Raw genomic sequence first — 17297 nt, forward strand, 5'->3', positions numbered from 1 at the left:
TAATGTGAAATAAAAGTCAATAAAAGCTAGAATAAGAAAAAACAAATTAAAAACTAGACATAAGTACAAAAAAGAAACAACTAAGAATTAGAAAAGACAAAATTAATATTAGTTTCCTTCTAGAAGCCTTGTATCCATATCCTTTGTTACTAGCCATCTAGGAATTTCAGCCCCCACAGAAAAATCTATTCACATTTTCGTATCAAACAATATCTTAGCTTGTTCATGTGCATACACTTAAAGAGGGCACACAAATTCTCCACTTGTTTCTACATCTTCAAGATCTTCTTCATCAGCATCCAAGTCATCCAGGTCCATGGTGCCCCCAGTTAGAAGGCCACCAACAATGGGAATGTTAAGAGATTTTCTTGCCTCTTGTACTATAGACAGGACTTCCTCAACACTTTGTGATGGATTATTTACATCATTTATTTCCCAGCTTGCACTTTCCATCAGTTCTATGGGTAAGTTCCTTAAAAACCATGGGTGGTTTTTAATTTCTGGTATTGTTATTCTCTGTAAAATGCCTTAAATGGATCAATACAATGGGAAAGGAGTCTACATGCATTTCAATAGAAGATTGGCAAAAAGATGCCCAAGATAGAGGAAAGAATAAGCATTGCTAGAATTGTGCCCAAAACACAAACTACAAATACTTCAAGAAGCCAAAGCATGGACAGGTATGACAAAGTAGAACTTTTAAGTTAGTTGAGAATAAATATGAAGAGCAGTATATAAGCATTTTGCTCCAGAATTTAAGCAATTACATCTTTTATCTAAAATGAATTTTATAGATGCAGAAAACAATAAGATTCTAGATATTAAATCGGTTACCTTTTCAGGACTTGCCACAAATATTTGTGATAGAAGATGTCTACATTCCATGGAAACTCGTACATAATCGGGGACTGAGTACTGGACACTAAGTATCTTCTGTATAAGCCACAAAGGGTCCAATTGAAACACCATATCATGAGAAAGTGAAACTAAACAACTAACTCCTATCTTTACACTAAAATGGTTTAAGGATTCAATAAGCTTGCAGCTATCAGTTATCACTCACACCAATGGTTTTTTTGAAGTTTCTTGGATCTGCAGGGTCTTCAAAAGGATAAGCCCCAACTAACATCACATATAAGGTGACTCCACAAGACCATACATCTGCAATCTATAGCTTCCAATGAAAACATTTTAGTAGAAAATAAAGCAGCAAACATAATACAAAAAGGACCACATGTATCTAAGTTGTAAAAAGCCAAGACCAAGGATAAGCAATGAGGAAGAATAAGACCTTACCTTTCCATCATATTCCTTCCTTGTAAGAACCTCAGGTGCAATATAAGCTGGAGTTCCTACCGTTGACTTAGGTTGAGAATGCAATAATGATGACTAAAAACAAGATAAGAATAAATTAGTATCTCATGAAGAAGGTGGCATCATCTATAGCTGTAATACTTGTTAACATTATAACTACCTTTGAGTAACCAAAGTCACAAATTTTAACTCGTGGTGCAGTGCTTCCATCTAAGAGAGTGTTTTCAAGCTTCAGATCTCTATGACAAATTTGCTGCATAGACATTACTGTAAAGATTCATTCTTTGTGATGGAACATGGTTCATGACACTTGTTTGGTTTAGTTTCATACCATTGAATGACAGTAACTGACTCCAGATATCAATTGCTGAAAGAAAAATCTTCCCTGGTAAAAAGTAACGAGACTTGAGGACCGAAGTTTCTGAATGAAATAATGCATATACTAGCATAACAGAACCAAATTAATAAAAAGTATAGACGAAGTTCAACTTTTGGACCTATCAAATGGCTCCACAACCAGATAAAATCTGGACAATATTATACTGAAATACATAAACTAATCAAATAATACCTCACGTTCTATATTACCTCATCCTCACTGAATCTACCAGCATTGCATATCCTCTCAAATAGTTCTCCTCCAGAAGCATACTCCATTACTATTGCTAGATGAGTTGGTGTCAGCAGGACCTACAAGTAGACTCATCAAATCTCACACAAATGATCTATTTCCTTCTTTTGAAACTGATTGGAAGCTTATTCCAATTGTAAGTATGTTCAGATTGCAAAATAACTAGTACATGGTTCACCTTAAAATTTAAATTTATTCAAAAGGGAAGCACAAAACACTAACATTACACTACCATCCAGAAAACATAGGAAAAGGAGAAAATAGAAAATTAGAGAAAAATGAAATGTAGGAAGGAATTTCATGGATGGATTTTTCTAATCACACTGTATAAACTGAAAACATCATACGGGAAAAAAGAAAAGTGAAAACAAATGTGGATAAATGCATCCGAATAAGTTTTGGTGCGGGGACATTTGTATTATGCTAAATTCAATTCCGATTCCCAACCCACTTCAGTACATGGTAGAATAACAAAATAGGAATCCAAAATATAAAAGTATATCAATATTCAAAGTCATGATGAGTGTTTCCAAAGCTAACTTCTCAAGTTCCCATCTTTCATGACATTGGTAACTACTTTCCACCACCACCACACACAATCTTTACATCTCACATTCTCATCTTTTCTTTAAGGCAATATCCAGATGCGCATATATTACCAATAAAAAATTGAAAAAAAAATTTAACAATAAAAAATAGACAGTGAATTATACCAAGAAGGCTTAAAATATTGCATCTAAATATTAGATGAGAATATAAACACAGATCAACATAATAGAAAGGCTGTTCAAAAAGTATGACTCTTGAAGACCAAAAACGAATTTTATATTTTGCAGAATTTTATCTTTGAGCTGAATAGAAAACCCAAAATAGAAGACACCCTTCACTCATTATTAGAAGTGTGAGTATTCCTTTACTAACCTCTTTGAATCTAATAATATTGGGATGCTTCAATGATCTATGGTTCATGATTTCCCTCTGGACATGCTCATCAATCTGCAGTACATATTTCCAATGTCTCACAGTGAACCAAAAAAACACATACCCAGATGAATAATTTGCTAAAAGAGAGGGAAAAAAAACAAAGTTATGCAACTGAAATTTAAAGGGTGTAGAAGATGAAGCAGACCTTCTGGCCTCTCTCAATAAACTTGACAGCAAAAAGCTCATTGGTGCAGTTGTCCCTAACCAGTTTGGCCACAGCAAAATTTCCAGAGCCAATATCTTTGAGAATCTCATAGCGCTCCATGTTTTAGAATTGCCAATTTCACTGCAATTCAACCACCCACCCGTGTGCTGTGTTTTTTAACATAAAAGGAATGAAGAATTAAAAGCTGAACTCAAAATGAATGTCTTATTCATATGAGACAGAAAAGTAGGTTCTCGGGTTTGTAAAAATGCCCTCCAAGTCTTAATAAGGACGCAAGCCAAGCCAGCCTTTGACTTCAGTATGAATGTTGCTGTCCACAATCAGAGGTGACAAATAGGAAAACAGCAAAGAGAAAAATTCTAAAAGAAAACAAATGCACACACATATACATAAATCAAACTCATAACATTTGACACGTGTTGAATTTAATAATAGGACACAACATAACTTATTTTTTAAGTAGTTTTTGTATATTCTTTTGTTTCAATTAAAATTATAACTTCCTTTTCATAACTACTACCGAACTCAAATGCTGGCTGGCTCTTGCTAAGAATTTGCTTACTGGGTTTCCTTGTTAAGAAAATAAATTAGAATATTTAAACAATATATTAATATTTTAGAATTATATAAAAAGTAATGTATTTTGTACTTTTGTTAAATATTTTCAACTAGTCATCTCTTAAAATCCTAAAAAAAACTTGTGGTAGAACTGGTGGGTGTAAAAAATTCCTTCTAACATTTATACTTCTATTTATATTAGGCAACTATTAATGAGGAAAAAAATATTATTCCTACTCTTTAACCATACTTCTATTATTGTTAGGTAAACTATTTATGATAAAAAAGACTCTTCTTAACTTGTCTACTCCTATTTTTTGGTAATATTTAATGATATCAATATAAGTGGCTAAAAATAATTTTATTTTTTACATATTAGTTATATAGATACGCTACCTATGTTTCTTGTATTTATATTCAATCTTTTAAAATTAATTTTTTAAATTAGAATATAAAAAACTAGTTGTTGTTATGTAAGTGGCTACATAGACGTTGACACATGTCATCAAACTACCGCAACTATACGGTCGAGGAGACATCGATACATATGATCAAATATTTGAAGACTGAATACGATCACTTAAAGATAAATCTCGTTTAAAGACAATTAATTAAGCATAACACACATATATAGAATTCTCCCATAATTACAAGATTAACTCAGTAAGTTATGTCAAATAGTGTCCACCTACATAAATATTTCGTCATCTCTATAAATACACGTCCAAGACCAAGATAAATATGCATTTAATAGCAATTAATACTCCGACTATTATATACAAAATCCTAATTTAAATGTAGTAGGTACTCCACTTCCAACCGAGATAAGGATCACAGTGAAAAATTGGAACTATCAACTATTGAAAGGGAAGAAGAAAGAAGACGACCATTTCCCAACATCTTGTGGTAATTTAGGACGAAGAAGATAGTGATGGATATCTAAATTTGTCTTCCTGATTACTTGTGTGTCTGTGCTAATTATTCGGTCTGTAATCTATTTTTTATTTTCAATTTGTCAAGACTTAACCATGAAGTAATTTTTGAGCCAATCAAATTTATTTATCCCATCAAGCATTTTAATTTAATTCAATTTCTGACCAATTCTATAATTGGATTATGGTATTATATATCTAGAGCTGAATAGAAATCAAACTATTAGTATTAAATCTGATGTGCATCTTTACGTAATTGAATAAGATATTCTCTCTTGGATAATGATACAAATAAGACGTTCTAAGCTAAAATTAATAAAGTGGAATATACAGGATAAATGTATGCATGAATCTGAAACAAAATTTATCTATACGATATTTTGAGTGAATATGTTGGATATTTTGGGATACCGGAATTTTATTACGTTAGAATTAAAATTGAATTAAGAATTCAAGTATGAATACAAGTCCTACGAAGTCCTACCATTAGATATAATTGTGAATATTAAATAATATATAATGATTTTTTTTATAAATTTATCATCTTAAGATTTTAATTGAAAATCAATCTTTTATATAGATTTATCTAATGTCTTATTATTGTGAATCTCTCCTTAAAAGATATAATAGTTGTATCATAACTAATGATAGTCCCTATATAAAAAGTCTTTTGTAAACGTGTCCCGTTATGAAGTCTTTTGTAAACGTGTCCCGTTATGATGAAGGATACTAGTGAGGTATTCAACATTAAAAATTAGATTAAGGGGAAGTGTATTAATACGAAAGGAACTCGTACATAAGGGGGAGAATTCTTAAGAATTCAAGTGTAAGTTTAAGTCCAAATATTGAATAGAAATAAGAATATTAAGCAATTTATAAAGAAAATTGTTATAAAAGAATGAATCGCTAGTTTAAACCAAGAGGAGGTGAATTGATTTTCAAATCTTTTTCATAAAAAGTTCCTTTTCTGGAAGTTTTTTTAAAGCAGAGCAAAGAAAGATTACACAAGAGACATTATATTAGTTCATATCAATATGATCTTACATCCAGTCTCAACTATTCAATCGTGGAATAATTAGTTCCCCTAACTTCAAAATGTTATTATGGTACAATCAACTATTGAACACTTTTAAGAGGATATTAAAACAAATCTTGATGATATCAATAGGGTATCAACCCTATCAACTTTTTCAACACAAGAGGATATATCTCTTATCAACTCTTAATCACCGAAAATCAAACACTAGAACAGTTACAACAACAAAGAATACAAGGAAAAATGTTACCAAATGTTCACACTAAAAGCACACAAGGTTCGACAACACACAACCATTTTTAGCAAATCTTGATAGCACTAATGAGAGTGAGAAAATGCTTAGAAAAACTCAATTTAGATTGCTTTTCATTGTGTATGGAATTGAAGTTGCTACCTTGAAGATTGAAGACGTATATACATTTAGTGTGTGTGTCTTTGTTTGGTTTGTAAGTTTATGTCTAGATAGTTTGATCTTTATTTACTTGTAAGAATTAAAGTTGTTTCAAAAGTTTTTTTTTTAACTTATCTTGGTGACATGATGATTTTAATTTATTAAAAGGTGTGTTAATCCAAAAAGTTTAGGAAGTTTTTGAAGAAAAGAAGGACATGAGTCTTTCACAAAAAGGGTATGGATATAGAAAAACTAAGTCAAGTTGATGACTCTTTTTTACGATAAGTGTACCGAGTCAGAAGTAATAATTTGTCCCCAAGGACAAATATTGAACCCACAAGGAATAATTATTTAAAATCCTAATCATAGCATTCACTAAGTATAAGAATATGTACAATAATTAGATCTGATTTGATATTGACAATAGTTTGCATGAAAATTAAATAAAAGCAAAGTAAATAGTAAAAGATTTCAATTAAGAAAATTGTGAATGAGGTTAATCCTTCTCACTCGTCTATGGTTTTCAACATATAACATTACATCTTGGCTGACATTGATGCACATATAAAAATAATTTATATTGATTCCTCGCATACAAAATTATTAAGAGAGTCTCCTAAATATCGATTACTCACATATTTATAAAAACTCCTTATCATTACGAACATATGTTATAAAGCAATTAACATTTCAAATTTATTCCTAGCATTCAAATATGTTAAGCATTATCATTTAAGTCAGATGCTTAGAAGTATTTTCCAGTCAAATCTAATTATCAAAATCATGAATAGTTTCAAGCTTTGAGTTTTACGAGAAAAAAACCCAACTTCACTTAAGTGAACTCGCTTAAGCGAGCCTTGGGCGAGTTCCTCTGGACTGATCTTGCTTGGGCGAGTTTGGACGAGTTTTCAATATTCTAACTTTGTCTTTTCATCTTGTCTTTAACCTATCCATTCTCCTTTAGCCCTTTTATCCCCATTTCCCATAGAATCCTAAAATTAACACAAATTTAGGAATAAATCGTTCACATTGATGACTTTTTACGATAAGTGCACCGCTTTGTCAGAAGTAATAATGTGTCCTTAAGGACAAATATCGATCCCACAAGGAAAAATTGAATAATTAAGTAAAATATTCGCTAAATAATTAACAGAATAATAAAAGTTTGTTGGGATTTGTTGGAATGACAATGATTAACAAGAAAACAAAGCAAAGAGTTGTTGCTTAAATTGGAAAAATAGGGATTGGGTTTCATCTGTCTCACTCTTTTGTATTTAGATTAGCCTGATAATATTATGTCCTATGATTAATATTGATGCATGTATAAAAGTCATTTATATCAATTCTTCGCGTATAAAATTCTTAAGAAACTTCCTAAATATCGATTCCTAGCATATTTATAAAAACAACTCTGTATTAAGATCAGACATTGATAGCAATTAACATTTCAAGTCTATTCTAGCACTCAAATATGTCAAGTATTATTGATTAGGTCAGAACCCTAAAAATACTTCGGTCAGATTTAAGATTCTAGATCAAGAATTAGAAGCAAAACAATAATACCAATAATCAATCAAGAACAAAATATTATGTCCAGAGATCACCTCAATACATAAGAGTTTGAACAGATTACTCTCAATCCTAAAGGGTAGAATTAGCCACACATCTTCTAGCACTTATATTCTCTCAATTGGATTACAATTCACTCAATGGTGTTTTTCTCTCAACCGTGCACCCTAGGGTCGAGCCTCAAGCCCCCTATTTAACCTAATTTCCTAGGGTTATGTGACTTCTTGCGTCACGCTAATGGGATTGTTGATTAAAACATAAAATGGTCCAATGATTCTAGCCCTTTCTCGCTCAAGAGAGATATAACTCGCTTGAGTGAGAAAGGCGCCAATTGTTAACGCTGCCACTGGAGCATTCTCTCGCTTGAGCGAGTTACTCTGCTGTTGAGTTGGGCTTTTTGTACTTTTGTGCGTTCCTGGGCCTTCCAGCTTTCTCCTTGCAACTTATATTATTCCTTTTTAGCCCAGTCATCTCCATTCTTCCCTAGAAACCTGAAATTAAAACCAAATTTGGGAATAAAATGCTCTTATTCAAATAAAGATCATAAAATATGTAAAAAGGTCTAAATTCATAAATTAGGGATTATTTTATATGTAATTTAACAATTAATACTCATAAGTGCCTATATTTTAATATGAAATATTACTAAAATTAGACACTTATCACACATTCATCTTATAATCCAAAAATATGTAAAAAGGTTCAAATTCCTAAATTAGGGGTTGAATGATTACTATTTTATCAATTAAATTCCATAAGTTCCTGTCTTTTTGTATGAAATATTACTTAATTATGGCACTTATCACAAGTTCCTCTAATTTAACATGTTTTTGGTTGTGGAGAATAAGGACATATTTGATGCCCAAATAGTCAAAACAAGGACAAAAACTTTGACAAGGAATCTGACAAAAGCCAGCAAGACTAGAAGAGCCTATATTGCTTGGCAAGACAATGATGAGACATCTTCTAGTGTTTCTTCAAAATATGATGAAAAGGTGAATTTGTGCTTCATGACTAACTACAAATCTTCCTCAAGCAGTGTAAGTTTTGATTTTTCTGATAATGGAAATAATTGCAATTAACTCTTATATTTTTAAAGAAACACATGAAGAAGCTAATAGATTGACCATTTCCAATAATAGACTCAAGGGATTAAATAATTTGATGGATAATAAGGTCACAACATTATAAAAGGAATTGAGGAATGTTAAAATGGATTTGGAAAACTTGGAAATCATATATAAGAATTCTTCTTGTAGATATTCTAAATCTTGTTAGTCGATTCAAAAGGATTGTCTAAAGTATATGTCACTATAAAACAAAATTCACTATCTTTTTAAAACTTAGCTAAACTTTACTATGGGGAGAGCTAATTTTGAAGCTTTGTTGGGTTCATAAAATTTTGTTTTTGATGAAGCTAGAATTGACTTCAAACTTGTTTTTCAAATAAAGTAAAGCAATATAGAAATTTATTTTCCTATAGAAAACTAAGTGTATCACCTTTTGTCACTTGTTTCTATTGTATGAGAAAATGTCATACTATTGAAATTGCAAAACCAAAAAATATGATGTTCCTAATGGCAAAGTGATAAGTGTCATATTTCAGTAATATTTCAATTAAATGACAAACATTTATAGATATTTATTGATAAAATAACTATAATTTAACCCTTAATTTAAGAATTTAAAACTTTTTACATATTTTGTGATTATAATATGAATAAGAACTATTTATTCTCAAATTTGTGTTAATTTCAGAATTTTATGGTAAAATGGAATGGCTAAAGAAGAATAAACAAGATGAAAAGGGAAAGTTGGAACATTCAAAAATCGCCCAAACTCACCCAAGCAGCTCACTCCAGAGGACCTTGTCCAAGACTCACCCAAACGAGTTTACTCCGGAGAAGTTGGGTTTTTTCTCGTCAAACTCGCCCAAGCAATCTATAACTCACTTAGGCGAGAAGTCACTTAGTCTAAGCCTAACTAGGTTAAATATGAGGCCTAACCCTAGACATCATTGGGAGAATAGAAGGACATAGAAAACCTTAGAGGAGACAATTATCAAGGAGAAACATTCTGAAACTTCTTTTCTTGTTTTCCATGCTTGTAATGGTCAACATGAGTGACTAATTCTACTCTTTGAGATTGGGAGTAAATTTTTCAAACTTTTATGTGTTGAGATGATATTTAAACATAATATTTTGTTCTTAATTGTGATTGGTATTATCATTTTATTCTTAACGCTTGTTTTATCATGATTTTGATCCTTAGATTTGACTGAAAAGTACTTTTAAACATCTGACCTAAATGATAATGCTTAACTTATTTGAATGTTAGGGATAGATTTGAAATATTAATTTCTATCAACATTTGTTCGTAACGAGGATTTTTTATAAATATGCGAGGAATCAATATTTAAAAGACTATCTTAATAATTTTATATGCGAGGAATCAATATAAATGAATTTTATATGCGCATCAATATCAATCAAAGATAGAATATTATATTCTTTTCAAAATATAAAAGAGTGAGAAGGATGAACCCTCAATCCCAATTTTTTCAATTGAATCAAACAACTATTTACTTTACTTTATTTACATTCTTACGATCTCATACATAACAAACTTTTATATATTGTTTTCTATTTAGTGAATACTATACTTGAGAATTCAATTGTTCCTTGTGGGTTCGATATGCGTACTTAGGGACAAATTTATTACTTCTGACACGATACACTTATCGTAAAATAGTCATCACAAAGTAAAGTGGATTTCAAACTGTGCCAAAAGGGAAATTAACACTGCTAGACCCAAGTTAATAAGGGTACCATATCTTGTTGTATAATCTATCTTGCAGGTGCACTTGAAAGCTAGTAAGCAGTTGTGCTACTTAGACAATGGTTGCTCAAGGCACATGACTAGTGATGCTGAAAAATTCATGAATCTAGTACTAAAAACCGAAGGTTATGTCACCTATGGTGACAATAATAAAGGGAGAATCCTTGGCCATGGTGATATAGGAGATGGTTATTCTATTATACAAAATGTACTTTATTGCAATAACATCATAATTTAATTTGTGACAACATACATAACATTGTGCATTAGATGAATCATGTTTTAGTAATCAAAGTCAAATACTAAATAATAGTTTGAAAATAATATTAAGGACTATTTAACTAGCACTAATTATAACTTTTTTAATTTGTTGTAGGAGAACATTTATGGTACTTGAACTTAATTACTTTCAAGTGTCGAGATTCAAACTCAAGTTGCCATAACACTATGTAATAAGATGTGAGGTTAAATTTTAGGAAGTGTATTTAAACTTAACTTATCCTCACAAAATCGACTTGATAAGGTGGAATTTGTTTCCACTTATATAATATAATATCTTTAATTGATGTTGAAATTTTTAACACTATTTTAAGTTATACTATTTTAATATATAAGAATAATTTTACTACAAAGAATGTTTTGTGGATACAACTTCCAATTATTTTAAGAGTTATGATATGTTAACAATTCAATATTGGATTGCTCCATATTATAAATATGAAAAATATAAGTGTACCTGTGAGGGGCCCATACAATACTTATGCTTGTTGGTGAGTGGCTGATGTGTTCATATCCTTTCTTCAATCTCCTTCCTTTATTGATGACGTTCAGTCGGCTGGGATACCTGCGATTGCACTCTGACGGTCAAGTCAGTATTATGTTTCAAGTGTGCTATAGTGGGATATGAAAACATATCTTCCTCCTTTGTCTTGCCCCCCTTTATACGAGTGTGTCCTTCCTCTCTATCGTTGAGGATATTTTCCTTGACTCATTTAATGCTAATGATTTTTAGCAATAACACTTCATAACTACTAATGACAACCATTACATGTTCAATGCTACTGGTAATTGCTTGTAATAATAGTTATTTATTGTGTTCTTTATGTTGTTATTTTACCTTGATCGGTCGGTCTTTGACTCGTCTAGAACCGGCCAGTATAATAAGAAAAAATAAATGTGGATCCATATGATGAGATAAAGAAATTTTAAAAGATTATAAATTGGTGTTTAATAAAGATTTTGTTTTTAATTACCGTTACTATGAAATGGTGAATTAGGAAGCCAAAATGGTGAATTCATTTCAATTGGTCTAAATGAAATTCACGTATCCTATATATTTTTTAAGAAAACAGTTTTAATTATATTTTGTATTTATCTAGAATATGGTTTTAGTTTCTTGTTTTTTTAAATCCATATTTTTAGTTTTTTATATTAAAATAAAGATATTTAGTTTCGTATATTTTCAAAAGTCAGTAATTTTAGTCCAAATGTTCGCATTAAGATGTTATTAAAAGGCATGAGGTTATACTTAAATTATTTGTTTATTTTAAGGTAACTAAATATGTTTATTTTTAAGAAAACAGTTTTAATTATATTTTGTATTTATCTAGAATATGGTTTTAGTTTCTTGTTTTTTTAAATCCATATTTTTAGTTTTTTATATTAAAATAAAGATATTTAGTTTCGTATATTTTCAAAAGTCAGTAATTTTAGTCCAAATGTTCGCATTAAGATGTTATTAAAAGGCATGAGGTTATACTTAAATTATTTGTTTATTTTAAGGTAACTAAATATGTTTATTTTTAAGAAAACAGTTTTAATTATATTTTGTATTTATCTAGAATATGGTTTTAGTTTCTTGTTTTTTTAAATCCATATTTTTAGTTTTTTATATTAAAATAAAGATATTTAGTTTCGTATATTTTCAAAAGTCAGTAATTTTAGTCCAAATGTTCGCATTAAGATGTTATTAAAAGGCATGAGGTTATACTTAAATTATTTGTTTATTTTAAGGTAACTATACAAGAAAATCATAAAATAGAAACCAATTTTTAGAGATCAAAATAATTATTTGCAATAGTAACTAAATTAGAGACCATTTTAGAAACTAAGAAAAATTGTTTCTAAATTAGTTTCTATTATTGTTAAATAGTTTTTAAATTGGTAATTAGCTACCAAGGTTTTAACTACCAATTATTTAGTTTCTAAATTTGGTAGCAAAAACCTTGGTTGTTTATTAGATACCAATTTAGAAACCATTTAACAATAATAGAAACTAATTTAGAAACCAAAAATTTATTTAGTCCATAAAATGGTCTCTAATTTAGTCACTATAGCAACTAATTATTTTTTGTTTATAAATATGATTTCTATTTCATGATTTTCTTGTAGTGTAATTAGAATTATTTTAACAATGATTATCCTATTACTTGCACAATTAAAGTGTGTTTTGTGGGAACCATATAAATATATAAGGATAAATGTATTAATATCTATATAACACACTGATACGGACATTAATACGACATGAACATGAAGATATGTATAATCTTTAAAATGTAGGACATGGGAACACGGATATATATTATATAATTATGAATTATATAAATTGACAATAAAGACTTATGTGCACAAGTATGTTTCACAGTTTTTTTTTTATAGCAGAAAAATGTTTCTCATTATTGGTTTAAAATAATTTGTTCCTTATTTGATAATCATAATAAAAATTTAAGAAGTTTGAGTTTTTAGAAAATTAATATATTTTTTCTTTTTAAAAATGTATTAGAACTATGTTAGAATTATCACAAATCCTTCAAATATTTTTTGAATCAGACACTTCACGAATACGTGTCCTACTAATATCTTACGAGTGTCATTTTCGATATGTGTGTCCAACATGGACATATCATTTAAAAGGCGTGTCCGAACCTAATGCACAATTAAAGAGTGTTAGGTGGAAACCCATATAAATTTCTAAGAAATCAATGCGTTAATGTAGATAATTAGATTGAAATAATTTATTTTGAAAATTGTGGATAGCATTTAAACGAAATAAAATAAAAGGATAAAATTATATTTTAGTCACTTTATTTTTATGATTTTATTTATTAATTTTTTAATCTGAAATTAGTTAAATTTGGTTTGAATTTTCAACCTAATCTTAATATCATAAAATTTCGAAGGCATTTGGCATTTAACAAAATACAAAGCTGGTTATAAAAGCATACAAGGATAAACCCTCATTAGTTGTTAAAGCACAATTATATATGATTTTTATTTACATACGGGGTGTGTTCACAACAATTTTTTGTCAACAAACAAATTTAAATTTGGGTGAAATGTGATTTTTTTTTTTTTTTTTGCATGAGACTCTTATATCATAATTTAAAAGCAACAGAAAATTAAGGGTAATTTATCATATTTAAAAGGTTAATTAATAAGTTATTATAAACGATAAAAAAAATACTAATTAACTAAAGAATTGGGTATGAGAGGACAAATAAACTCCAATTAACTAAAGAATTAAACTCCAAATTGTCTCATCAAATCACCCCTCATGTGCTTTATTTTAATTAGTGGCTCCCTTAAAAATTATTTGGACACATAAAGTCTTTTTTCTTTGAAAAGGTATTTGTCTTGTTGAAAAAATAACTTTTATATGAACCTTTGGAGTACTCATGAAAAAACTTTAAAGAAGTAATCATTATTTTAATATAACTCTTTTATATGATCAAATTTTGTTTAGACGAAGGATTGTAATAGAACTACTTATTCTGCTAAAGTTGGTAAGGGTTCTTGTTAGGGAGATGAGACCTAGAGAATTATTGAAAGCTTTGTCTTTTTTTTTTCCTTCAAGCAGGTTGCTAAAACTTTTACTGTGATCCTTCTGGCCTTCGTGCTACTCCTTCGGCTCTCAGTCTCGTGTGAATACTAAATGGGGGAGGTACATGCAAAAGGCACTCCGACGCTCAAGTCGATAAAGATGGTATTCGGCATTCGGGTGTGTACACTAATAGTGACGTACCTTTCTTCTTGGAATATGCGTTATTTATATTATTTTAATGGGTTTACCTTATTAGGCCTGATTAGTGGAATGTATCACTCTTACGGTTGTATTACCTAATTCTTAATGGTAGTTTAGCTTCACTGACCTTGGTTTGAGCGTTAATGGATTAAGTGTGTCGGTCGACCTGGCCGTCTGCGGAGGTCTCGATCAGCTCGATTAGGGAGACCGAGTCATGATAGTGATCGGTGGGTCCATACCAGTACAGTAAGCTATTTTTTTATTTTTTTTGTACAAAGAATTTGACGTGTTGCAGAATATATTAACTTTCTCTATGTTTTTTTCTCATAACTCACTTTTTTAGATGGTCCTTGCTCAACTTATCTTTTATTGACTTTTCATAAACATTCTCATTTTTTATTAAATAAGAGAAGATAACGTAGATATCTTAAAGAACAAAATTAATTAAAATAAAGGATATGAAAAACCATAATGAATTAAAATAAAATATGTAGATGACATACATGAAAAGATTGTCAACGATACAGCTCATGTGATGAATGTTTTAAAAAATATTTATGTTGTCTCTTTAAAATCAAGATATCAACCAATATTGATCCAAAAAAAATAGTTCATTATGCAAAACTTAGATTTGCACGCCTTCTAAGAAAATGTTTTCGGAGATCATTAATAGGTGAATTTTTTTTAAGAATCATATGCTGAGAATTTTAAACTCTCCTATTTAGTGTAAATGTTTTAAAAATCATTTCTAAAATTCTAACCCAGAACTCATTTGTTTAATCCAAATTTCCACTAAATTTTTTCCGTAAGAGAGGATGTGAATCTAAATTTTCTATAAACAAAGAAAAAGGGATTCATTCTCGTAAACAGCTTAAACATGTCAAACACATAATAGCATTAAAAATATATATATATATATATATATATATATATATATATATATATATGATCCTCAATATGAAAACGTCTGTAGACTAAAGTAAAGAATTTGATTAAAAATTATAATTTAATTAAATTTTAAGTCTCTTAGAAATTTAGATATTTTTAACTAAATTTCTATTAAAAAAAATATTTTTTAATTGAATATTTATTATTTAATTTTTCGTTAATTGAGTTTTTTTTTTATCCAGTTTTTTTTATTTGTCTCCACAAGTTAAGAAATATAAGGTTTTGTAGTTAATATAAGATGATAATAATATGGTTGATATAAAATACAAGTGACTTTTATTATTTTCAATAATTGTAATATCATTTTATATTAACCATAAAATCTAACATTTATGGAGATAGGTAAGTAAGATGATGAAGCAAATAACATTCAAGTCACTTGGTTAATAGAAAAATTAAATTTTGAAAATTTAATTAAAATATAAATTTTTTGAATGTTCAATAAATCTAAATTTTTTAATAAAAAGTTAATTAAAAATGCCTAAATTTATAATAAGCTTAAAATTTAATTAAGAAAGCAAGTATTATCCAAAATATATATTCTATTAGAAATAGATATTTTTAAAACATTCATAGGAAACATAGGAATTTAACATCCTCAACCAATCTAAGAAAACCCTTAAATATTTGCCACATTCTAACTTTGGATGGATGATCTCGGTTGTTTTTTACAATATTGTTTTGTCATTGGTGTAAAAGAAAAAATTATGTGCCCTGGAGTGTATTCCTTGTTATCTTAAAAGGCTAGAATCTCATTGAATGATAAAATCAATTTAGAGGATCTATATCTTTAAAAACGTTTACTCTTACAAGATTTTTGGCATTTATCACTAATTTAAAATCAACTCATCCAATGTGATGATGACTGGCACAGAGTTTCTTAATAACTGATGATTGATTTCTTAGGAATTTAGAACCCTCTTAAATGTATATTTATTATGAAAAATGTTTTATTAACACCTTTTGTCACTAACACAGACTTGACACCACTTGTGTGTGGCATTAATTGAGGCTACAGACGTGATATTTGGTGAGGATGTGACACTGACTCTATATTATAATATATGATCCGTAGCACATGCAAAACTGGTTACCCGTGTGTCTGTAAGTGATTACTTATGTGACACACGCAAAATTGGTTACCCGTGTGTGTAAGTAGTTACTTATGTGACGTTTAAGACCACCCACTCTTCATGAAAAAAAAATCATTTTTTAATAAGAACCATATATTACATCGATCAGATGACTTAACCGGTGTAATAACCCTACCAAAACTACCCAGCCACAGGTTCCTCCACATATACTGACACACGTAAAACTGGTTACTCGTGTGTCTGTAAGTGGTTACCTATGTGACGTTTATGGTCAACCACTCTTAATGAAAAAAAACATTTTTTTTAATAAAAACCATATATTACATCGATCAGATGACTTAACCGGTGTAAAAATCATATATTACATTTGTTAGATAGCTTAACCAATGTAGGTTTCTCCACATATACTGACACACACAAAACTGGTTACCCGTGTGTCTGTAAGTGGTTACCTATGTGATGTTTATGGTCACCCACTCTTCATGAAAAAAAAAATTATTTTTTTAATAACAACCATATATTACATCGGTTAGATGGCTTAATCAATGTAAAAATCATATATAACATCGGTTTGATGGCTTAACCGATGTAGGTTTCTCCACATATACTGGCACACACAAAACTGGTTACCCGTGTGTCTGTAAGTGGTTATATATGTGACGTTTATAACACACCCACTCTTTATGAAAAAAAATTCAATTTTTTTTAATATGGGTCATATATTACATCGGTTAGAAGACTTAACCGATGTAATATGAGTCATTCTGAGTAAAAAAAATATATTACACCGTTTGTTTCTAAGAACCGATTTA

At 29.5% G+C, this 17297-nt stretch overlaps 1 protein-coding gene across 1 annotated transcript; it reads right to left on the reverse strand.

Annotated features, from left to right (window-relative positions):
- On the reverse strand, positions 1 to 3401 carry LOC137826241 (serine/threonine-protein kinase SAPK2-like). The gene is made up of 9 exons (XM_068632135.1): positions 3075 to 3401; positions 2867 to 2941; positions 1903 to 2004; positions 1646 to 1699; positions 1475 to 1567; positions 1297 to 1389; positions 1064 to 1168; positions 835 to 933; positions 1 to 516 (listed from the first exon to the last, which is right to left on the reverse strand). Exons 1-9 carry the CDS (start codon positions 3192 to 3194, stop codon positions 238 to 240), a joined length of 1020 nt encoding a protein of 339 aa, XP_068488236.1. The 5' UTR covers positions 3195 to 3401; the 3' UTR covers positions 1 to 237.
- Between the last annotated feature and the right edge of the window lie 13896 nt (positions 3402 to 17297).

The sequence above is a fragment of the Phaseolus vulgaris genome, chromosome 8 (genome assembly GCF_000499845.2).
Source record: "Phaseolus vulgaris cultivar G19833 chromosome 8, P. vulgaris v2.0, whole genome shotgun sequence".
NCBI lineage: Eukaryota > Viridiplantae > Streptophyta > Magnoliopsida > Fabales > Fabaceae > Phaseolus > Phaseolus vulgaris.

Bases quoted from the DNA above. Each gene is read 5' to 3' on its own strand.
- LOC137826241 (XM_068632135.1), bottom strand. From the start codon at position 3,194: ATGGAGCGCTATGAGATTCTCAAAGATATTGGCTCTGGAAATTTTGCT. The intron at 2,005-2,866 runs GTTAGTAAAGGA...GTCTACTTGTAG, and splicing joins ATATTATTAGATTCAAAGAG to GTCCTGCTGACACCAACTCA. The intron at 1,568-1,645 runs GTATGAAACTAA...ATGTCTATGCAG, and splicing joins TCAGTTACTGTCATTCAATG to CAAATTTGTCATAGAGATCT.